Source organism: Pantherophis guttatus, chromosome 2, assembly GCF_059756535.1.
Source record: "Pantherophis guttatus breed Tessera chromosome 2, ASM5975653v1, whole genome shotgun sequence".
Taxonomy (NCBI): domain Eukaryota; kingdom Metazoa; phylum Chordata; class Lepidosauria; order Squamata; family Colubridae; genus Pantherophis; species Pantherophis guttatus.
Genome location: NC_142064.1, coordinates 92,586,836 through 92,611,395, shown reverse-complemented (window position 1 = coordinate 92,611,395; position 24,560 = coordinate 92,586,836). Strand labels below are relative to the sequence as shown.

General features: G+C 37.8%; 1 protein-coding gene across 1 annotated transcript in view; it reads right to left on the bottom strand.

The window, feature by feature from the left end:
• The window catches only part of LOC148115201 (uncharacterized), a 236,119-nt gene extending 213,179 nt beyond the window's left edge, over positions 1 to 22,940 (bottom strand). Inside the window, exon 1 of the mRNA XM_087886412.1 lies at positions 21,730 to 22,940. Within this exon, the coding sequence (XP_087742538.1) occupies positions 21,730 to 22,453 (724 nt within the window). The 5' untranslated portion in view covers positions 22,454 to 22,940. The remainder of the gene's footprint in view (positions 1 to 21,729) is intronic.
• Between the last annotated feature and the right edge of the window lie 1,620 nt (positions 22,941 to 24,560).

Genomic DNA, 24,560 nt, shown 5'->3' with positions numbered 1-24,560 from the left:
AATGACTTGAAGGCACAAAAAAATAAAAAAGAACCAGAAAATACATCATTTGAAAAACCATGGAGTTCATCAGCACCATGATATAGTTTTGGTAAAAAGCCATCAGATTGATGACACAGTAAGTGAAGAAGACAAAACATGTAAGTAATAAAATATAAATCTGATAAAACCAAAGACTAATAATTTAAAAAGCAAATTTGCCTGTCTGCAAACCTCAATATTGACTGGGTAATCTATTTTATGGATTTGTTTTAAAGGTATTTTAATTATGCTTTGAATTATTTTCCTAAGTAATGTCTTTTGTACTTTTTAGTGCTTTTTGGTAAAGAATCTGGGATATACTTTACTTTTAATAAATAAATGACACAAAATAAATATTGTTTATTTTCTAGGGAAGTTGTCTACCAATGTAAAACTTCTTTATGAAACTTTTACAGAGCCAATCTAAATACCAGAGTTTTCTGCAAGATCTTTCTTTAAAAAAAAACCTTCTTCTTTTTTAGCTAGCATGCCTATGCAAAACCAAAAAGTGATTAGCACTTTTGATCAAATTTAGATGACCTCAGATATGACAACCTAGCAAAACCTTTTAAAGTGTGCATTTATCAGGATGATATCAAATATATAATCTTTAGCTGGCAAGCTCCTTACTTTGTGACAAAGCACCACTCTTCCTATTTAATCATTCTTTGGGAAGGAAAATCAGTCTATTTGAGAGAGAGCCTCATATGTCAACTCCACTGATTCACTAACTTTGTCAAAGTCATTTTGAGACACTGTAAAAAATCTGACTTGTCTTTGTGGCATGTATCTTTTATTAGACCTGTTAGAAAAGAAGAGTTCAGACAAAATATACTGAATCACTTCCTACCTGAAGGAGACTGTAAATAAATTATAATATTATTTTCCCTAATCTTAAAAATTTTGCTTTCTGTCGGTAGAAATATAACATTCTAATATTTTAAGATACTTATTTACTAATGAGTTTTAAAAGCCTGTCAAATCATAGAACCAAGTACTAGGTGGAAACAATAATAAATGTGCTAACAATCAATAATATATTTCTACGAAACATTTCATCTGGGTAACACAAACAAATGAAAATTTAGATGTAAAATCTCTCTTTCAATCTAATGTGTCATTATGTTACACACAGAAAATACCCCATATAAAATTCAAAGAGCTTTAATATATATAACAAAGAAGACCATAAAGCCACAACAGAAAAAAAAAATCTAAATTTTGATATTTTCAGCTCATGTTTTCTTATCGCTTTTCAACATAAAGTCATAATAGAACTGCACATCAGACTGAAATACTGATCAATTAATTTTCAAATAATTGAAAATTAAAACTTAATGAAATTAATTTATTCAAGATAACACCCTGTCACTCAAATCAACAATACTAAGCTACAAAGATCAGAGGAACAGCAGATAAAGCAATTGTCCCATTTCTGAAAATCAAGCAAAAAGAAAAGAGATAAAGGGGCTAAAGTAATCATAATAAGGCAGGGGATTTTAAAGCTTGGCCATTGCTGTGTCAATGTACTTTTAAACTTAGCTTTCAATTACTCTATGCAAAGACATATAAAGAAAATGCAATACTTCAAAAACCACGGACACTGAGAATGTTAAAGCATTAACAGAGCTTTAAATTCATCTTAGAAATAAATTGGGAGCCACTATTGTTGGTAGGAAAATCAGAATAATATGATTTAAATAATTAAAATCTTCTACCTGGCATTACTGATACAGAATTGTTTTGCACAAATTGCTATTATTGAATGTTTACAAGTAGTGTTATGTAGATCACATTCCATAAACACCAACTGTGAAGTCATCAAAACAGGGTGGCTGTGGCCTTGCTGATCACAACCAGAATTGCACAAATTCTTTCTTAGCATAGATGGCACATGGATTTCTAGGTGCAAACTGGATCCAGAAGAACTCCCAAACTATTTTCCAAGTAGATGCTACTTCATCCAGAAAAAGATGAATATCCTTCCTGAAATTAGGAATCTTATTCATTACTGTGGTACTTACCTTTCCTGTCCTGCACACTAAACTGCTGAATTTACTGGAGGCTAAGCTCCAAAAGGAAGCAGTGACTCAGTGGCTAAGACGCTGAGCTTGTCGATCGAAAGGTTGGCAGTTCAGCAGTTCTAATCCCTAGTGCCGCATAACAGGGTGAGCTCCCGTTACTTGTCCCAGCTTCTGCCACCCTAGTACATAAAAAATGCAAGTAGAAAAAGAGGGACCATCTTTGGTGGGAAGGTAAGAGCATTCCATGCAGTTTTGGCGTTTAGTCATGCCGGCCACATGATCATGTGCTGGCTCTTCAGCTTTGAAACAGAGATGAGCACCACCCCCTAGAGGCAGGAATGACTAGCACATATATGTGAGGGGAACCTTTACTTTTACCTTTACCTTAAGCTCCATGGAGTATTTGGAATTAGGAAAAGGGCAATCTAAGGAGCTTTCACATGCAAGGGATATCATGTGTCCCCATGACTCATGGGGGTTCTCTAGGTATTTAAAAGAAACTCCAAAAGAAATAGTGTGATAATATTCTTATAAAACTTCACCTGGAATTATATGGCAGAAAGGTTCCATTGACAGGATTCCTGTGTCATCCTGCTCTGAGCTAATTTCTCTTCTTCCATAACATCCTGGCTTCCTCCTCCATCCTTCAGGACTGGAGAGAATATATTTGCTGATTCCCCCCCCCCCAAAATGATTGGCTTTTTCTTTGCCCTTTCATATTTGAAAAAACTAAAACCAAAACCAGGAATATAAAACCAGTTTCCTCTTATTTAACACTCCCCTCTTTGGCTGTCCAGAGGATACAATACAATACAAACTAGGGAGACAAGCCAGCAGCCATGCAGGAGCTGCACACACATCCATCCTTAGTAATTTAATCTCCTCCCCATCCCAAACTGTCCCATGATGCTGGGGTTTCATTCTTCAGCACATAATCACACTCTTAATACTTTTGAAATAAAATTTAAATACAAAATTAAATAAAACAAACACACACACAGAGAGAGAAAGATATTTAATTTTAATTTCCAGATAGAAATGCTTGCAACAGAAGAATAATATCAGATTTTAAGACTATTATCTGAGTCCTGCATAATTGTAATACCTGGGACATTATTCTAATAGAGATCTTAAAATCCCAGCATTCTACTTTATAAAAGAAAGTAATGCAAATTGTCACTGGATTGATTCAGTTTTTAGTGTAGTTTGCTTTGCAAATTAATGTCCAGCTAAGTTATTATAATCCTTTTTGTGTGTGCCTTTATCTCCGTGGTGAGCAACATATGTCTACACACAGCATGTGGCACCTATTTGGGGCAGCTTACAGTCTTTTGAAAAGAATCTAGAGAAGCCAGCTTTCATTGCTTTTAAAGAATGTTTGTCAACCTCAGACTCATCAACATGGGACTGAAAATTCCGTGTTGACAGAATTATTAATTTAGCATTAAAACAAATAATTTAGAAACAAGGAGAAAACAAGGAAATGAAAACATAAATAAATATCTTGATCCGGTTGCTTTGGCTTGCAAATTGTCAGAAATAATTCCAGACTAATACTGAATGATAAATTCAGCATGCCCACCAATATCAGTGTCAGTTTAAAGAATTTGGAAGCTCAATGCCCCAATAGGTTTGGAAGGTCCCATTTAGCAATAAAATAGTATTGCGGGTGGATTTTTCCCAATAACAATAATAGAAGCATGTTTAAAATGGTTAAATTCGAATAATCATTTAAAAGACATACATCCTTCAATTTTGCAGCTACTAAGATTGTTGGCTGTGCCAACAGATAACCAGGGAAATGATTGAAGCCTGGGAAATGGGTCCCTTGTCAGTCAATAGGAGTGCTGATTTACCAACAGCTTATTAGGTACTTAGGAGCCAAGGACTTGGCAGCCAGCACAAGAAAAAACAGCCAATCACCATCCATCAACACACCAATCAACCAATAGGAAGGAACTGCATAAATGTGATGCATAGAATAGCCCAAAAGCACACATTCTGGTATAAGAGAGAAGTTCCCTGAGGGAACTTTAAAGGAGAATTTCTTCTCCTTTAAAGTGAGAGAAAGAGTACATTTATTTTTGAAATGCTATTATCCTTACTATCCAACCCATACCCTTTTATAAAACTACAGTAGTAATTTCTTTGAATTCAGCTTTCCGAAGAAAGTAGAGTGACAATAAAAAGATCCATCAGTATGAAAGTGCTCCTACTTCTAGAAATATATTATTTTAGTGTTCATTTACTCCTATATTCACCTTCCTATTAGTTTCCAGTTACCTATCCAAAAGACAACCTGTCCCCTTAATTCACAACTACAAAGATTACTTGAAGTCTTTGGTGACAGATTTGATCAAAAGGTTTTCAAAAGTCCAAAGAGACAAACATCTTCGTGTCAACTGGATCTATCCAGTTGCACCTGTTTATGCTCTCAAATAATGTCTACCCTCCCTCCTCTGCTCCAGGCATGGCAGGCAACATATGGGGTGGGGGAATGCCTAGTCTATTATTGTCTGTCTTGTCAGCAGTAATCCTCTTCATATCCCTGAATGATCCCATTGGCAATTCTTAGGCCTAAGAGATGGGGACAGGAAGCAGATCTAGACAATGAGGTGGCAGATACAGGCCAATCTGCAGCTAGAAGGTTAAAACATCCTAAGAAAGGATGAAAAGAAAATTTGACAGAAGAAAGAAAGATAAAAATGAGGTCTGATTTTCTTACTTACAACTTAATACAACTTTACAAAAATTCCTGTAATAATAAAGATTAATGTTGCCTGTCATTCCACTTAGTGTTGATATTTATGCATTTTTCTGATACCATCTGGTTGCTTTCTGCTGTCTGACAAAATTTTGAAGCACACCTTTTCTCTTGCTGTTAATATCAACATCACACTGACATGGGATGCAAAATGCATGATGGTCATCTTTTTTTTTTTTGACCTTTCTGAATTAATGAAATCTTTCAAGGTGACATTTAGGATAATGCCAATACTAGCAAAAATTACATTTAACTCTCGGAGCAAAAATGTTACAGTGCATCTCTCCCTTTACATTCAATCTAAATAATTAGAACTGTTTTTTCTCCCACAAATACACAACTTTGTACTTTTCTCTTCCAAAGGCTGAACCGTAAGCTCTTAAACCAACACAGGTAAGAAGGCCATGGACTCCTCCACATCCTTTGGCAGCAGCCAACTTCCAGAGTGCTTTTCTCTCACAGTCTCTACAAGAGCTACTCAACTTGCATTCAGGGAAGGAGATAGAGGCATGTGCACTTGATAGCTCCGCCAAAATGGAGCAGGTGTGATTAAGGAAATTAGCAGAACTGTAGCATCAGAGACCGTGGGATGATTGGTGTGACAGGCAGAACACAGGAAGAAAAGGAGTGGTGCATCAGGACAACCTGGACTCAGCTCACTTACAAAAACGCATTATCTTCCTAAAATCGAATGTGCAGTTTGATGTTGAACATATGCCTTAAAAGTGTCATTTGAAAAACAAGTGGTGTTTCAGACAGATGCATGAAAGGGTCGTCTTAGTGAGCAAATTCCATATTCTGTCTGCCATATCGGTACATAATTTTAAAAAGAAAAATGTTCCACAGCAGTGTAAGAAACACTGTCAACTTCATAATTCCTTATATTTATTCTTTCATGTATTCAGTAAAATCCAAAGTGCAATATATCATCAAGCTATAGTTCTATCATTTTTCTTTAAAAACCATTATAACAGAGATTTGAAAAAGCTAAATAAATCACAACTGAATTCAGGTCTATTACAAAGAGTATTGTACATTTCATATTTATTGTCAGAATACTTATTATCTTTGATTTTAAGAACATGACTGGATGGAAAGAAACATTTGCAGATGTTAATAAACAATTTAACAATTGTTACTAAGCAATTTAAGATTTTTTGTTAAATGCTATCAATTCTTTCTGTTCCCATTATTTGAAAGCAAACTTGCAAATCTATGAAGAAAGAAGAGCAATAGAAAAATAAGTAATAAATAAAAATACAACTGAAACTTCAAATTAGTAAATGGGGAGGGTAGGGGATATTTATTACTCCCAATTGACAGAGCATGTCATCACACTAATATATATATATAATTTTGTAAACAATGCAAACTATTACTTGTGTTATTTACTGTGCCATATCATGATGCAAATTGATACCAATATTTGCACTATTTATATGATTATAACATTACACAAGTGCAATAAATTCTAAGCAAATTTGGTCCATTACATGCAAAGTCCATGGTACTGAGGTCCAAACAAATGGAGGTTTTACTCTGCTCGGGATGTACAAGGGTTTTGGATTATATTTGACATGGAATTTTATGTCACAGAGACAATGTGATCCTTCTGTTTATCAAAATAAGGAGATGATCTGATTTTCCTTGATGGGAGGCTTTGTACAGCTTCATCTGGCTTTCCACGATAAAGAAGAGGCTCTTATGTGTATACAAAAACATCTTCCAGTGCTTGCTGGCAGTTATTAGAAGTGCCAAAGGAGCCAGTCACAGGAGGCAAAATTAAGCATTCTTCCTGTCACAAGCACTTTGGGCTCGCTTCTACAAGCAAACACTTCAGCACAAAACCTTCTGATGATTTTTTCCCCCTCTTCCTTCATACAAGAGATTCTTAATTCATATTCAAGTGTAGAAGACTAATGATGCCGTTTTCAGTAAATCCAAATAAACAAGCAAAGTGATAAATCCCACTCTTGCTTCCCTTTATAGCAGTGAAATGCAGCTCGGATTTATGACCCATTCTTTTAGTGAATCTAAACTACTGTCCTACCTGGAAAGTGAAAGTTCTGCTTTTAATCTGTAGAAGCAAAGCAATTCCTATTTTTCCATTCCCTCTTCTTTGAGTTAAGCAGGTTATTATTTAGGCATAGTTGGCAATTCTTCAGGCTGGCAGCACAGCCTTCATAAATCTTCCTCCAGGATATGACTGCACATCACATTAAATTTTCCTTCTGCCTCTCTTTTATCAAACAGTCCTTTAAAACGCTAATATGATATCAACAGAGTTGAACTTATTTCTCACCTCCTCTTCCTTCCCAGCCTAAAGTTATGTTTACTTTATGGTTTTGGATTTTTTTTTCCTTCAAGGCTGTCTTTGTACTTCTCTAGAACAAGCCAACATGGTTCACTAACCATCATCATACCTTCTCTCTACTTCTCTATAGGTTAGTCCTTATGAAATTTCTGACTTCTTTTGGACAACTGATGTAAGAGTTTAGAAACTCTTCTCTCTTTCCCAGAAAATTGCCACTATACAAGAATATCTTGCTTACCTGGGAAGATCACATGACAAGAAAGTAGGCACTGCTTAGATGTCACTTGTTCTACAGGTCCCATTAACCTTACTTGTAGGAAAGGAACATGCATTGCTTTGAAATTTACTCTCAAAGGAGTGCTTCACCTGAACAATATTAAAGTAGAGAATATCCAAAAACCATGGCCAGTACTACCTGGTAAAAATATATCAGGTATTAATGTGGCTTCATATTTTGAAGAATACTTTTGATTTACAATCCATGATGACTTACTCAAATGTTTATGTTACACACTGCTTTTCAAAACTGTAACCTTCTCAATGTTTCAAAAATAACATAAATGCAAAAGCTTGGCAGTTAAAAGCCAAACGGAAAAAAAATATGTTTTCAAATCTGCTGAAATACAAGAAATGGTTCAGGTATATATGTTTCTTGAAAGAGAATTCCATAAGGAAGTATTGGTGGGGTTTTTTTGTAAAAGTGTTTTTTTATTTTTTACACAGACAAAAAAACAAACAATACATTTTTTCTGAACAGAGTACTGGCCGAGTCACAAGTTTATACAATTTTTACTTATCTCCAACACAATTTATATATTTCATTTTTTGCCATAATAATCTTTATCTGTAATTTTTATTTTATTTTCCTTGTTTCTTTTAATAACCAATATTACCATTTGCCCTAATCTCTAATCTTAATCAAATTTAATTTTTTCCCATAGGGAAGTATTGTTGTCAGGAAAATCCTATCTCTTAATGTTAATTCTTATGGCTGTCACGGATGTGCCACTGAGCAAGATTTCTGGTGATGATCGAAACTAAGAAACATACTCATAAGCAAACAGAGATTCCTTCAAATACTGGTATATAATTATTTTAAAACTCAAAGCAACATTTTAGTTGGACTTGGAAATGCATCAGCAACTAATAGCTAATGGCTTAGGGCCGGGGTATTTGCAAGTCTGCCTTCTGCCGCCAATAGCCTCCCACCGACCGGTTCGCTCGCACAGAGAGGGCCTCCTCAGGGTGCCGTCGGCCAGGCAGTGCTGGCTGGCGACCCCCAGGGGGAAAGCCTTCTCTGTGGCGGCACCTGCCCTCTGGAATGACCTGCCCCCTGAGATACGTACGATATCAGACCTCCGGACTTTTCGTCGGGCCCTGAAGACACACTTGTTCCATCTAGCTCGGCTGGCTTGATCCCATCCTCTTAGTTTTTTAATCGAATTTGGTTTTAATTGGGTTGTTTTAAATTCGGGCCAAAATTATTTAATTGTTTTTTAAAATGTTTTTAAATTTTATATGCTATGTTTTATTCTGGCTGTACACTGCCCTGAGTCCAGCAGGAGAAGGGCGGTATAGAAATATAATAAAATAAATAAATAAATAATACAGTCAACACCAAACCTTTTTGATACTAATCAGCCGATAGCAGGTGGATCATACCAAAAATTAATGCTTATGATGCATCATTTTCACTACATGCAAATTTGAATAACATAATGAACACTGGAGTCATTCACAGAATTTAAAAAATCACAAATCATATGAAAATATGGTTTCAAGGATCCCCACAGAGGGTGCACAAAATAAATGTAAAGTTTTGTCAGGGGACTCCCAATAAATATATAGCAATTCTAAAGGACTGCTTTTTTCTCAGTTCATCTCAGATGCATCGTTAGCTTTAGTTCTCCTATAACTGCGATGGCGAATCTATGGCATGCGTGCCACAGGTGGCACACAGAGCCACATCGGTGGGCACGCGAGCGTTGCCCTAGCTCAGCTCCGGCACGCATGTGCACACCAGCCAGCTGATTTTCGGGCCTTCCGGGCCCACTGGAGGTCGGGAAACAGGCTGTTTCCAGCCTCTGGAGGGCCTCCAGGGGAGAAAAGGCCCGATTTTTGCTCTCCTCAGGCTCCAGACCTCTTCTAGGTCCCACCGGAAATCAGCAAACAGACTGTTTCTGGCCTCCAGAGGGCCTCCCAGGGGAGTGGGGAAGGCTGTTTTCACCCTCCCTAGGCTCCAAGAAAACCTCTGGAGCCTGGGGAGGGCGAAAAATGAGCCTACCAGACCCACCATGCCAAAAGCGGGGTAGCTCGGTGGGGTCGTGTGGGCATGCGCAGGGGGACGGGGCGCATTGAATTATGGGTGTGGGCACACGCACACGTGACACCCCCCACTCCCCCAACTTTTGGCACATGACGGCAAAAAGGCTAGCCATTACTGTCCTATAACTATAACTATGAGCATGCATGTAAATAATAAATATATTCATTTGTGACAAATAAGAATTTTTTCCAGGTGAATAGGTGCAAATGAATGCAAAGGTATTGTTCATTTACCAATGATATGAAGGGTCACAATATATACACAATAATTCATGGTATGCAAATACATCTTTGTGGCAAATTAATAAATCAGAAATGCAATGTTTATATTCATCAAGATGTACCTTTGAATTTAAGGTGCATAACTATTATACTGAGAAATACTGTTTGAATAAGCAAGTTTACAACCTTTAAATCTCACCTTTTAATTGAATTTCTGAATGTTTCAGAAAGAATTTTAACCTACTTGTTTCCAGACATAACTCTGAATTTTAGAACTGAATCCAAAGAATGTTAATTGAAATCCTCCTCACACCACATTCAAGGTGTGATATCTCTACAAGGGCTGTGCCCATGGGTTCTCTTCGGCAAACTGTAGGCCTCTTTAGCTAATGAAAAGGTTTTTCATGATTTACACAAGATTAGACTTAGCAAAATGAAAAAGAGAGGGAGTTGGAAGAGGACTGAGGCACTGAGACATTTCTGACAATTAGTCAGAAAGCAGTACAAGTAGTTCTCCACTTACAACAGTTTGTTTAGTGACCATTCAAAGTTACAATGGAACTGAAAAAAGTGGCATGACCATTTTTCACAGTTACGACCTTTCCAATATTCCCATGATCATGTGATCAAAATTCAGATGCTTGGCAACTGGTTCATATTTATGACTGTTGCTGCGTCCAAAGATCATGTGGTCACCTTTTGCGACCTTCTGACAAGCAAAGTCAATGGGGAAGCCAGATCCATTTAACAACCGTGTTACTAACTTATCAACTGCAGTGATTTGCCTAACAACTGCGACAAGAAAGTTTGTAAAACGGTGCAAAATTCACTTAACAACTGTCTCGCTTAACAACATAAATTTTGGGCTCAGTTGTGATTGTAAGTTGAGGACTACCTGTAGCGATATAGCAGCAGTCCAAAAGATAGTAGATGAATGGTTCATCTGTGCTTGGCATTCAGCCCAACATGACCCAAAGCGATCTCAATAGCAGCAGAGGGAGGAGGGTCCTTGAAAAAGATAGCTGTAAGGTACCAAGGCTTTCATTCCTTGTGAAACCAGAGAAAGTAAAGTTGTCTAGACGGGAACATCCAGTAATATAAAAATATCAGATAGATATAGTGTAGATGTAAGTTAGAAAATAAATCAAAGTAATATATAAAAAAATAGGACATGTATAGAATCAAGTAACAAGACACATATATAAAAATAATTAAAAAGGGATATATATGCAGTGGTGGGCTGCTGCCGGTTTGGACCAGTTCAATCGAACCAGTTGTTGCAACCTGCGGGTGGGCTGCCCACGCGCTCTGGTGCTATGCCGTCCTATTTGGCCATGTTTTTTAAGCTGCGCACGTGCGTGCAAGCCGCAAGCAACAGTTCATTTTTCACACTTCTGACCATTGCAACATCCCCACCTTTTGATCAGGTAACCCCAGATGGTTACCTGGTCAAAATTCAGTCGCTTGACAACTAACTCATATTTATGACAATTGCAGTGTTCCCAGGTCATATATTGTATTAAATTATATAGAACCTACTTGACATTTAATATTCCCTGAACAAAGATTTTCTTGTCCTCTAAGAATAACCAAAAATAATAATCTTTATGAGATGGAAAAATACTATAACTGCAGAAATAAAGAATTGGATTTCAAAGATGTATGATTTAACTGTTTTTCAGAAAAACTATATATTTAAAAAATCAGAAAATATTATCTCTCTCTTTGGAACAAAGTTATTTGACAGGCTTGGTGAACATTGAAAGTTTAGCTTCTCTTTTAAAGATTTATAAATATTCATCTTTCAGGTGAACTTTAAATATATATTCAATTTCAAATTCTTTTTCTTTTTGTTTGTAATTGTTATTTGTTTTCCCTTTTTTTCGTTGCATGTTGTGAATTGTTCATTTTTATATCGTATATGCTTGTCTGAAAATAAATTATTAAAGAAACAACTAAATTAATGAGATAAATTAATATTGAATTAATTAAAAAGAAAACAAAAACAAACAAACTTAAAACAGACTTAATGGACCACCTGAGTCTTTTTCTGCGGTTAGTTTCCTATGTTTCTATATTCCGTTTGCGGTATTGAGGGCCACAGAGAGGATGGACTTTGTAATCCTTGAAACATGTTTTTTGTAGTACTGTTGCACTGGCTAACTAGCATGAATTTTCTTGTATTTTAAATTTGCTTTTTCAATTGTATTGCTAATAATTTCCCATAATCTTCAAGAAAAAGCCTCACTTTCAGAAACCAGGACTGGCAGGAGAGCATTCAATACATTGTAGATAACAGTTTCGTTTTTAGCTGTTCTCACAACAAAAATAGTCAAGACAACTTTGGAAAGCACTGAGAATGTATCTTACCCAAACCCATGTTGATGTTTTATTTTGCAAATGTTTCTTTTACTATGACTCAGAATACAAAGCTCTTTTCTATGGCTATGCTCACATATTATTGGATGCTGTAACTCTTGTGATGTAATTGAACAGATGACTATTTCTAAACCAATCAATTTTTCTTCATTCTGCAAACTATAAAAGTACACGTATTCCATTTCCAAAGGTTCTCCCTTTTCATAAGGAGACCACACTTTATCAGAATACTATAATACATTCCTTTTAAATAATCTTCCAACTCAGTTGCTTATTAGAAAAGGAAAACTGAGGCAGAACCCAAGGCCAGATTTGGCCATCAGAATGTAATAAATGTAACAATTAAAAGTATACTTAGATTTTGAAAAACAAATCACTAAATTTTAAAATACAAACATCGCAGCATTAATAATCAAGAAATTATAATGTTCAAATGTTAGATTAATATAGCAAAATAAATAAAAATGGAAGATCTTTACCAACTTCAAAATTGTTGTGGATAAAAATGTTACACAAATTATATGAAACAGTCTTCTTAGAACAAAAGAAAATATTTTGCAATTAAAGGCCAGAACCTTATTTCGTGTTTCTCAACCTTGATAACTTTAAGATATGTGGATTTCAAGTCCCAGAATTCCCCAGCCAGCTGAGAAACCCTGATTTATATATTCTTCCCCCATCCATGAAGCCAACAGCAACTTTCCTACTGTTTTAAAAAATGGTCAGTAAGAGGCTCAAAGGATCCATATCCTAATGATATATGGAATGCTGAATAAATACATCATGCATTCAGTTCCCTAGATTTTGCAAGATGGTCCTTTTTTCCTTGCAATAAATCTAATAAAATAAGACCTTGCGAGAATCTAGTTTTCATGGTTGTGAGCAACTGCTAAAGACTTGACATTTTGCAAGAGCTTAAGTATAGCCATTATGAAAGTGCTCTCTGTAGCACAAACCAAGCATATCTTTGGGGTTCTTGGAACTAATAAGAGAGCCTGAGAAAATAATTTAAAATGATAGAGAAGCTTAACAGAAAAAAAAATCCCATTAGATGCCCTAATCTAAAACCATTCAGGCTTTTAAAAGTCTTCACCACCCTTTCAACTCTGCCTGGATGAAAAGCAAGTTCTAACAACTCAGATTTCTTCCAAATTTAAAAACTAACCGTCAAAAACATTTTTTTCAGCAGATTGAAATAAATGCAAATTTGATGATTAATAGTCAGATGTACATCTTCCAGCAGTGGCACTGTCAGTGCACTAATCTCAGATATGAAATATAAATATATATATATATATATAACTGGCCTTGGCATTCACATAGCTCTAGAGAAAAACACCTCTAGAGAAAAACACCACATAGCTCTAGAGAAAAACACAGCCAGTAGCATCCAACAATAGCTAAGTGATAGGTTTTGGCTCAGTTTTACTGAGCATCTCTAACCTTATTCAGTCAGATTCAGTCATTTACCATCTCCAGGCAGTAGTGTAGAGTCTTAGAAGGCACTCTGGAATAAGACTGAGTCATCCATATTGGTGATACAGTGGTCCAAATTCAGCAATGATAGAGAAAAACTGAATAGCACATAGGTTCAAAATAAAACTCTGAGGAATACCATCAGCCAATACCATTTCTGATGTTGGATCTTCCAAAACTAAAGCCAACATAACACTTTGCTGCAAGATCCCAATGCTAGAACCTCTGGACAATACCTTGCTTAATGCTAAAAGTGATGAAATATCCAGTAGATTCAATGTAAGGGTGGCACTCATGCTACCAATTCCTAACATCTATTATTTTGCTACACAATCAAAATAGAGTCTGAAACAAGACTGCAGTGAATTGATTTTAGATAGATTTTATCAGACATTTTTTCATCTATTTTTTCCCTGCTGTTTGGGTTTTTTTTTTTGGGCGGTGGGCGGGGGGCGGGGGGAGGGAATCCCAAAACAAAAAGTTTCTCTCATTGCATCATTAAATTCCTTCTAGAGTTCATTACCACTCAATCTGGATCTTTCCTGTCCTAGCCTGCTACTTCCCACTGGCAAGAAATTTGTACTCTTGTTTACCTATTCTAAAAAGTTATTTCAGGATGATTTATCATCTTTGGAGAATGTGTTTGTACATGCACTTTCTCTCCCCCCCCCCCCGTCTCTTAACATCAGAAGCAGTTCTATCTTAATACAAGCCTTAGAAAAAGTTGAAATAGCTATTGCCGCACGGAGGTTCAATCTCAGCAGCAAAACAGTCTGTTTTAAAAACTGTCAACAATAATCTGAACAATTTATCAAGATAAGATACTATGGACTTCTACCACTTTATAAAACTATGCATAGTTAAAGCTGAACTTTGAATAGCAGTACAACTCATTCAAAAACATATATTAATTCTTTAAAGTCCAGGAAGAAGTGGCTCTTAATATACTGCTTCTCCTCTAGAAGGGTTATTTTTTAAAATCATATATTACTGATTCAGGATGTGTAAATAAGTCATTTTAAGTGTTTCAAGACATCAATTCAACCTATGATTCATTTTTGTGATGATAAAATAATAATGGAATATTGCAATTGGGACTTTTTATTGCTTTTCTAATCTTGGCACAAATACAAATATTGTGATGCAGTTTTAGAACATTGCACAAGCATAAAATGAGACGTGTATCTGTCAACAGACAATCCCATCCAGATAATTATGTTCATTACAAGACACCTTTAAATAAGGGCTACATTAAACCACTAAGTGAAAAATAGCTTTAGGTTCTATTCCTTTGGAGCTTTTTTCTAATAAACCTTAAAGTACTATTATTCCATACTTACAATTAATATCGGCAAAATAGCAGGGGACAGATTTACTGGCAATCATTGTTTATTCCTAACTAGAAATTTCCAATATAGGACGGAACAAATCATTGCTGAAAACCCTAACAGGATTGTTTCTAAGAGGTCAAAAATTCCAATGGTGTATTTCTACCATTATGAATAATAATAAAAAATATAGTAAATATATAAAATAATACTTAGTTTTATTTTGAAAAATGGATTTACTCTATGAATTTTTTTTCAGGGCTGGAAGCATAACAATCACATCATGCATGCTATCTGCAGTTATATTTGCATTAACAATACTTGCAAGATATACTGTCCATCAGTACATTGGCATTCTGACATTTTTCTTACATAAAGTAACATATCTATTGTGCATGTTCCAGGCTTCAGAAGTACTCAGATAATATTATCAGAAGTCCACCATTCAGAAATGAAAAATAGCAGAGCACACTGTCCTCATCTTTTTATAATACATCCATCAGTGAATCATCACACTACAGACTATACAAAATCTGTGCACTTAGAAAACTGCAATTGATTAAGCACAGGAACAATCTGCTCCTTGAAATGCAATGTAATGTAACGTAAGGAAATATATTTTTAAATAGGGGACTATTCCATTATTCAATCCTCTGAACTTATATGCAAAATTGAGAATAAATATAATGTCAACTTTCCATGATATATCTTGGCTTGATGAACCAATAAGAAACATGGAGGTATCCCAAATAAATAAAATTATTAACTTCTTAGGAAAGATTTTCTATGCCCATGACTTTGTGCTATTGTACCCAATTAATGTGACAGACAGCTACGATACAATGTACTTCTATTATTTACTAGTGCTAAGTAGTAATGAAAAGTAATCCAGTAATGAATGTGATTGATAAACAAGACTGATCACAGAATTTTTAGTTGATTACTAATCAGAATTTGAACTACAAAATTTTAAACATAACCTCCTTTTTCTTATATTGAAGATAATTTACAATGAGGAAACAACATAATCACACACAATATAATCAAAATACATACATAATTTCTACCACATATCAGAATTTGGCCTTATTGATCAATTAGATAAACCTTCAGTCATCCATATCCTTGTTTCTATATTATCTAGAAACATTAATAGCTAGTAGAGCTTATAATATTCATGAGACTTTCTTTAAGAAAGAAAGAAAATTATTTTGTTAACCTGAAACCTCCAGAGAATCATATCTATCTCCTATGTATACAAGGATATATATGTCATTTCCATTAGTAATTATTCTAACTTAGCACATAGAGATAAAATTATACTCCCCAGTGTAGGTAAACCAGAAGGCAATTATTCATTTAGTTTTTCAAATGCATTTTTATATTGATTGTGTTTAAGAGGGTTTTCCCATGTGATTGTATTTAGTTCTATCCAGACAAATGAGACAAGATGATGGTAGGAAAATAGAATGAGTATTTTAATAGATAGAATAATTTATGAGTTTTAAAATCTACTAAGTAAATTTTAAGAAATTTATTTATATATTTAAAGATAAATACAATTAAGCACAAGCAGAATATTTTAGCAAGTTAGTTTTGCATAATCTTATATAACAATGGCAATTAAATGATGAGGCTTTGAAAATGTATCAGGTTGATGTAGTTTGTAGCAATAATTAGCTGCATATGGTCTGCACACATTAAATGAGAAGCAAATGACCAGATGCCTTGATATAATAGATCAACAGGCACAAGGAAACCTTGCTGAGAATGCTTGAAATATCTGAACACAAAATTAATAGTTCCTATTAATCACTTTCTCTAAGCCAGTTTACTTCCTGATGAGAGCAAGATATGCAGTATAAAGGGAAGATGCTAACTTTAGTTTTCATTGGACTCACAACTGCCTTATATGGTCTGAAGAAAGCAGCAGATTAACATGTTTTATCCTATTTAAAGTCCATTAATACAAATCCTGGGCCAGATTATATCAACTGCTTGGCAATGTGGCATCCTCTTTCTTGAAAACAAACAAACAAAACAAATACAGTGGAATTTATTATTAATCCATAATTATTATTAAGCAAATGCATATTAAACACATAATTAAGACACATATAAAATAATTAGATATATCTACCTTCAGTAACCACTCATCTATAAACAGATTAAAATAATACTCCTTCTCAGCTGTATCTCAGATTGCAAATGAATAGACATATGTCTGCATGCTCCTTTACATTAAAAACAAACAAACAAAACCACTAAGTATGCACTGAACTAATACATAAAAAGAGGATTAAATGCATTTTTAATCTAATTTAGTAGAAACAAGGAGCTTATTATATGGATAAATATTCAGGGACCATCTGCATACCTATAGAAACATTCACTTGCATATACCGGTAATCTAAAGTGGAATATTTCAGAATTGAACATCTTATTCCATTTTTCTTATTACTGTACTGATTCTTGCATCATCTTTCAGAGCGGGGATCAGCACTGGCCAGCATTATCTCAGTGAACTGCAGCATCACTGAACATAAGAGATAAAATACTCATTTTTACCAGCACTTTTGGGAAGGTGACAAAAGATGCATCTTGATCAGCACTGGGCAAATATCTTGATAACGATGGGCTAGGAGCCTAGATATTATAGCAATAAAGCCAGCAATCCAGTCAGAAATTACATATTTGCAAAGCCATTGAAGTAATCACTGCTTCTGCAATTGTTACAGTAAAAGAGGGGATTCCCGTTTTCCTCCTATTGATTGCCATTGGTAGCAGCTGGCCTTTTCCACTGGCAAGCTGCATGAATTCCTGCTGCCTGTCACTATGTCAGTAAAGTATGTACTGCATGGAAATTGCATGTTAACTGGCGTCATCACCAAAGCACTCTGTCTATAAACAATGCTGGAACTACACAAAAGAGGGATGCTCATACTTAATTATTTCTGCAGCATAGAATTAGATAGACTGTCAAACAATGGGAAGATGTTTTCTAACATCCCTTTCATTTGAAAGCATGTCTGAGCTTTACCACATCATGAAAAAGAGGTTATCTTTCTGCCTTCACCTATGCAGTGCTTATTTTTTATAAAGTGCAGAATGAATGATCTATACCCTTATTTTTTATAAGGAATCATCATTGAGGTTTATATTTAGCATTATTTTGCACTTGTGTATGTATGGGAGATTAATAAAACTTCTTCCCTAAGAATGGAGAGGTAGTCCTCGATTTACAACCACAACTGAGCCCAAAATTTATATTGCTAAGCAAGGCAATTGTTAAGTGAGTTGCATCCCATTTTGCAACATTTTTGCCACAATTAAGCAAAGCACTGCAGGTGTTTAGTGAATCTGGCCTCTCCGATTAACTCTGCTGGTCTGAAGCCAGCTGGGAAGGCTTGAAGTTACAAATGGTCATCCCATGATCCTGGAACAGTGCAGCTGTCCTAAATACATGTCAATGACCAAGTGCCCAAATTTTGATCATGTGACCATGGGGATACTACAACAGTCATAAGTATGAAAAACGGTTGTAAGCCACTTTTTTCAGTGCTGTTGCAACTTCAGATGGTCACTAAATGAATGGTTGTAAGTCAAGGACTACCTGTAAAGTCAAAAATTCAGTTTCAAGATATAAAAAAATCACCATCTAAAAATGACCAAAAAGTATTATTTCTATCCTGATAAAACTTCACAAGTTTACTGGCTTCTATAACAGTGCAGAAATGCTAAGCCTTTTGAATAAACTGCAGTTTAAGTGCAGGCTGAATGCATCCTGATCTGAACCAGCTGATCATTTAATGGCTGAATTCCAATATCCAAGCTAACCATGGCTTAGAGTCTAAACTGAGCTTTCCAAAGTATAAGTAGAGCCACATTTTGAGTTCTTTGCTTTCCACATTTTATTTATTGAGCAATATTCTATCTAGGCATAATTGTTTTATAGGCAGCATGAATGGCCCCTGTTATTCTATCAATCTAGACTGTACTGCCAAACTACTTCAAATGTATGTCTGATTTGCATGTAATATAACAGCAGTATCATAATTTGCTTGTTTCTAAACCAGGTCATAAAGATTTCAGCCATTGCTTACAAAATTCCTGCTTTGAAAATACAGTTATAACATCTAATTCTAAGTATATAATCAATGTCAAAACCTGTACTTTGTTAATTTAGCCGAAGTATAAAGCAATACATCAGCTTTATAAAACCATGATTTGACATGACATCTTAACTGAACGGATGAGTCTGGAACCAGATAATAGCATATGTTTACGTCATGCCTTATTTACTTAACAACATTATAAAATATGTTTTACACCACCTTTATGGATATTTGGGGCTACACTGCAGTGTCTGGAGCACTGAGAGGTCAACAGATTCTATTTTAAGAATGCAGTTACTAAAAGCTGGAAAAATTCAGTTTGCTATTGACAAAGGAAATGGTATAGAATCCTCTATTGAGAAAGCAGAACTTGTATTTGCAGGTTTCTAATGAACTTGCCTCTGAAATCCAATGATCAGTTTTCAATCCTCACATTACAAATATAAAAACTGCAGTACTGTATGTTAGAAGTTAGGTAGATTACTCAGTTATGTTCCTCTCCTCTTTGTTCTTGGAAATAGGTAATTTCAATATAGTTAAGGCAAAAGTCTTGTATAAAGCTAAATAGCACTGACAATAACATATAAACATTCCATTTCTTACTGTACCATCAGCAGATATCGAAATAGTGAAGAAACACTGAGGCATAAATTATAAAGATCAAGTTGTTCAGACAGAGTGTACATCCACGTTCCCTGAAAATCGGTAATAATGTTGTATAATGTATAACAGATGTGCACATTAAGTGTGCTTATTGTTTTTTATTTCTCCTTTGAATTTTCCCTTGTATTACTTTTAACAGGACTCCATAACTGCATCCTAATGAGACAGAGAAAGTGTATAGTGTGTGTGTGTGTGTGTATGTATGCAGTTATATCAATTCATCCACCTCTAAAGTACTCTAAGTATAATGATAAATTACTGGTACCTAGAAGACCAGATTTTATACTGTATTTTAGGATATTGGTATAGAATGCCACCACATAAGTTAATTAAAGTCAGAAGACATTGAATCTTTAAATAACAATCTCATGAGATATCTTACAATACTTAAGAATTGACAAAATAAGATTCTGATGTTCCAGAAATTCCTTTTATGTGCTTATTTCATGTGATGTCAATGCCCAGTTCTGTTTTGTAGTTGACCAAATCATGTTATGTATCATATCACTACAGGGGATAGAAAAAACATTCCCCTTTCCTTCTGCACCACCAGAGAAAACCAGTCTCCTCCAGAGAAATGCTCAGCTTTTATATCAGCCAATATAAATCAGGTCTCCACAGAGTATTTCCCTTGTTTTACAGTGACATCTATCCTGCAGTTCTAGGGAATCCCCAGGTCATTCACTCAAAATCAGCACCGTTTAGTATGGACAGTTCCCCTCTGCAGTAATTCTAGGACAATTTGCCATTCCTTCGCTATAAAAAGCCCAAATTATAACTAATTAATTAACCAACTAAATAGTACTGAAAGTACATGCCAATTCAGATCAATACGAATCTGTATGAAATTACATCAAATAAAAAAGACAGACAACATTTCTGAATTTGACGAGAATTATCCTTCTTCAGCACCTCTGCTTCTGTCTTTCTGCCCTTTAGCCACACATCTACTCCCGGCTACAATGCAAACATTAAATAGTACTGGCAAGACTAAATTTCAGGTGTTATAAAACATGACTAGGCACTCCACTGACAAACAACTTAAAGCAAGCATCTCACAATCACTTACAGGATGCTGATGCATTTAGAAACGGAGTAAGGAAGAAGAGACTGAACATTTTGCAGCCACGGAAATAACAGAATATCGGCATATGAAAAATTGCTTAATACGGTTCATGTTGATGGAAGCAAATTTTGGGAGTGGGGGGAAATCAAACGACATTAAGGTTGCTCTCACATAACGACTGGGCCCTGTCAAGGATCAAGCAAAAATATCTGTACAATGTCACATGTCAAATACTAGCCAGGGGAATACTTTCTATAGCCACAGAATAAATTAGCAATATAGTACAGTATAAAGCAACATTTATCAGAGGCTGGAATTGTCAACCTCACTAAAGTTAGCAATCAAACACACCAAGACGAACAACGATCAACCTACTAACATCCAAACCTAACAAATCCGGCCTGCTTTCAAAATGCTTCTTTTTTTTTTTCCCCAAAGAAAGAAAATGCACACCTGAGGCCTTTGGATGAGGCAAAGAGGAACAAACCCCCCTCCGCCCCCGTCGCCCTGCAGTTTCTCTTCTTCTCCTGAGGGCCTGAAAGACTTCGCCAACTAGCTAGCTCTACCTCCAAGAAAGCCCCGCCGCGTTCTTTCTCCAAAGAGGAAGACGTGTAAGCCTGCTTGTTGCTCCGAGAGCTTTCAGCAAAGTTTCCCACCCTTGTCACTCAACTTCTGGGGTGGGGGAAAAAAAATCAGCCATCGAAACACACTTGGAAAATCGTTGAAACCGCACCATCGTGCAAATCGTACAGAAACCCAGGGAGCGTGAAAGAGGGGAGGGGAGAAAATAAGGAACCGGCCGGCCGACTTTAAGAAACCCCCTCCCCCTCTTCTTTCTTTCTTTCTTTCTTTCTTTCTTTCTTTCTTTCTTTCTTTCTTTCTTTCTTTCTTTCTTTCTTTCTTTCTTTCTTTTTCTTCTTCTTCTTTTTCTTCTTCATTCACCTCCCACCTCCCCTATGCTGGGGAGCCCAAGCCACCTCTTCTTTTCTCCACTCGCCCCGTCTCTTTCCCAACCGCCGCCCGCTGACTTACCACATCCCCGGGTACACAGCGCCCTGCTGACCTCCTTCTTGAGATTCCTGCCCGTCTCCAGGGGCGGGGAAGACGCTCGGAAGAGCAGCGGCGGCGGCGGCGGCGAGGACGGCGACTCACTGCTGTTCCCGCCCGAAGCTGCCGCCACGGGCTCCATGAAGAAGACGTAGCGACCCTCTTCCTTCAAGGCGCTCCCGCAAGCGGAGCCCCGCTCTCCGAGCAGCAGCCAAAGCAGCGCGTCCTTCCGCAGCCCGCCGCTTTTCGCCGGCCACACCTGGTGCACGCGCACTCGAGCTACGGCGGAGGCGGGCGCCAAGCTCGGGCTGCCGAGGTGCGGGAGCGGGGGGCTGGGAGCCGGCGAGGAGGGGAGGATCGTTCCTGAGGAGGAGGAAGAGGAGGAGGAGCTGGTGGTGATGAGGATGATGGTGGTGGCGGCGGCAGCGGCAGGTTGCACGGACAGCCTCAACGGCGGCGACCCCAGCGACGTCGTTTCTTCTCCTCCTCCTCCTCCTCTTCGGCCAGCCGTTAGTTCGGCCACGCTGTGAGCCAGGACCTTGCCCTCGATCACCACGGAGGCGAGCCGGACCAGCCCCTGCACCGAATCTTCGCCGGCTGGCGAGGAAGAGCACGATGCGGCCGCCCCGGCCACAAGGGCCGAAATCCCCAGCACCAATAGGAGACGCGGCAGCGAGCGGCTGCCGTTACAGCGGCGGAGGAGGAACATGGTCGGCGGGGAGATGCGACCGCAGGGCGCTCGGAGGCAGCCCTGAAGCAAATCCCGGCCAGTTCCCGCCAGCTGAGCCCCCCCCCTCCCCCTCACCCCTTCGCTCCGTTCCCGCCACCTGCGCGCCGCCTGGTCTTGCGGAAGGGAGGGGGGGGAAGGAAGGGTGCCGGTACCGCCGCTCGCTGAGGAGGGGAGGAAGAAGAAGGCGGGAAAGCGCCTGAGGGAGGATGGAAGGCTGCTTATTCCGTAAAGCCCGGGGGAGGCTCCTCGCTTCTTCTTTTTTTTTTTTCACCGCCACCTCTTCGCGAGGTGGAAAAAGGGAAGCGGCTTCGGATAGCGCCCAACTGTTAACAATCCTCTGAATGCCGGCGGTGGCTCCCGCAACGCCTGAAGCCGGGTGACTGAGAGAAACAGCCGAGAGGCCGGGACTTGCCAAGCGGAGAAGACGCGCAGCCACCGCCAACAGCAGTAGCGGCAGCGGCCACGTGTTTCCCAGGCTCTGTTTACCTTCGGCGCGGGCTCTGTGTGCGCCCCCTTTGGCGCGCATTCTGCCAGCAGCTGCTCAGCCGGACAGGGAGGCGGGGAGAGAGGCGTGTTTGTGTGTGTGTGTGTGTGTGAGAGAGAGAGAGAGGGGGGGGTTGTTTTGCCCTCGCACTTTCTCCTGCTTCACCTGAGGGAAGACTCTCCCGCTCCCTTTCTCCTAACTCCCCCCCCCACAAAGCCTCTTCTCCTTCGCTAAAATAGGGGTGTGTCTGAGGATAGCAATAGCACTTAGACTTATATACCGCTTCACAGTGCTTTCCAGCCCTCTCTAAACTGTTTAAAGAGTCGGCATATTGCCCCCAACAATCCTCATTTTACTGACCTCGGAAAGATGGAAGGCTGAGTCAACCTTGAGCTGGTCCGAATCGAACTCAGCAACTCAGCAGAAGTAGGCTGCAGTACTGAATTCTCACCACTGTGCCCCCAGGATGTGGTATATGCGTTCCTTCTACCGAGGTGTTCTCGCTAATGGGATGGAGCCCTTCCTTCGATTATCCCCAATGGTCTCACGGGGCCGTGGGTGCCACCTTTCATGTTCTCTGCAATGCAACTTAGCCCTTTGTCTCGCTGCTGCTATGCAACATAAGCAGAACCCCATTTGCCTGTTGCTGGATCCTCAACGTTCAAGACAGGTAATCCTCGACTTTACGACCACAGTGGAGCCCAAAATTTATGTCGCTAAACGAGATAGTTCTGCCCCATTTTACGACATTTCTTGTCACAGTTGTTAAGTGAATCACTGCAGTTGTTTCGTAACATGGTTTTTAAGGTTTCCCCATTGGCTTTGCCTGTCAGAAGGTCACAAAAGACAACCACGTGAACCTGGAGTACTGCAACCGTCATAAATATGAACCAGTTGCCAAGCATATGAATTTTGATCACGTGACCCTGGGGATGCTGCAACAGCCGTAAGAATGAAAAATGCTCATAAGTCACTTTTTTCAGAGCCTCTGTAACTTTGAGCGTTCACTAAATGAACTGTTGTAAATCAAGGACTACCAGTACCATGCTCCATACTGAGAACAGATAATCTGGAGTCTGTATCTTCCGGTGACCCTGATTTGAAAGTTTGCTTCTTCCACTTTAGCGGGAACTTATTTCTGAATATGCCTATCAAAGATTACAGTATCCCATAGCCGTATCATTTGATATGTCAATGAGCAACTCATCTTGAACGCAGAATGAATTCACTAGAATGTTTTTCTCTGTAATCACTGAGTTCAGCCTCAGTGATTACAGGGCTAAAGGTGTTTAGCAATATTTTAATTAGGTAAACCATGTTTAGGCTATTTTCTCTTCAAACACTTCTGCTATAATTGGTTCACTTCGCCTGAAAAAATAATAAAATGATGTAACAAAAAAAATTGTCAATCAAGCTTATCATTTGGGTTCTTCCTTGCATTGATATCAGCCATTTAAGTTGATAAAATTATGAAGAACTCAGTTTGGTGGTACAATTTCCTAAAATATACCTAAAAACTTGGTGCATGTCAAATGAAAGGGGGAAATAATATGTCCTTTTGTAATTCAGACTCATGACTTTCATCTCACTTTCCCTTCTCTT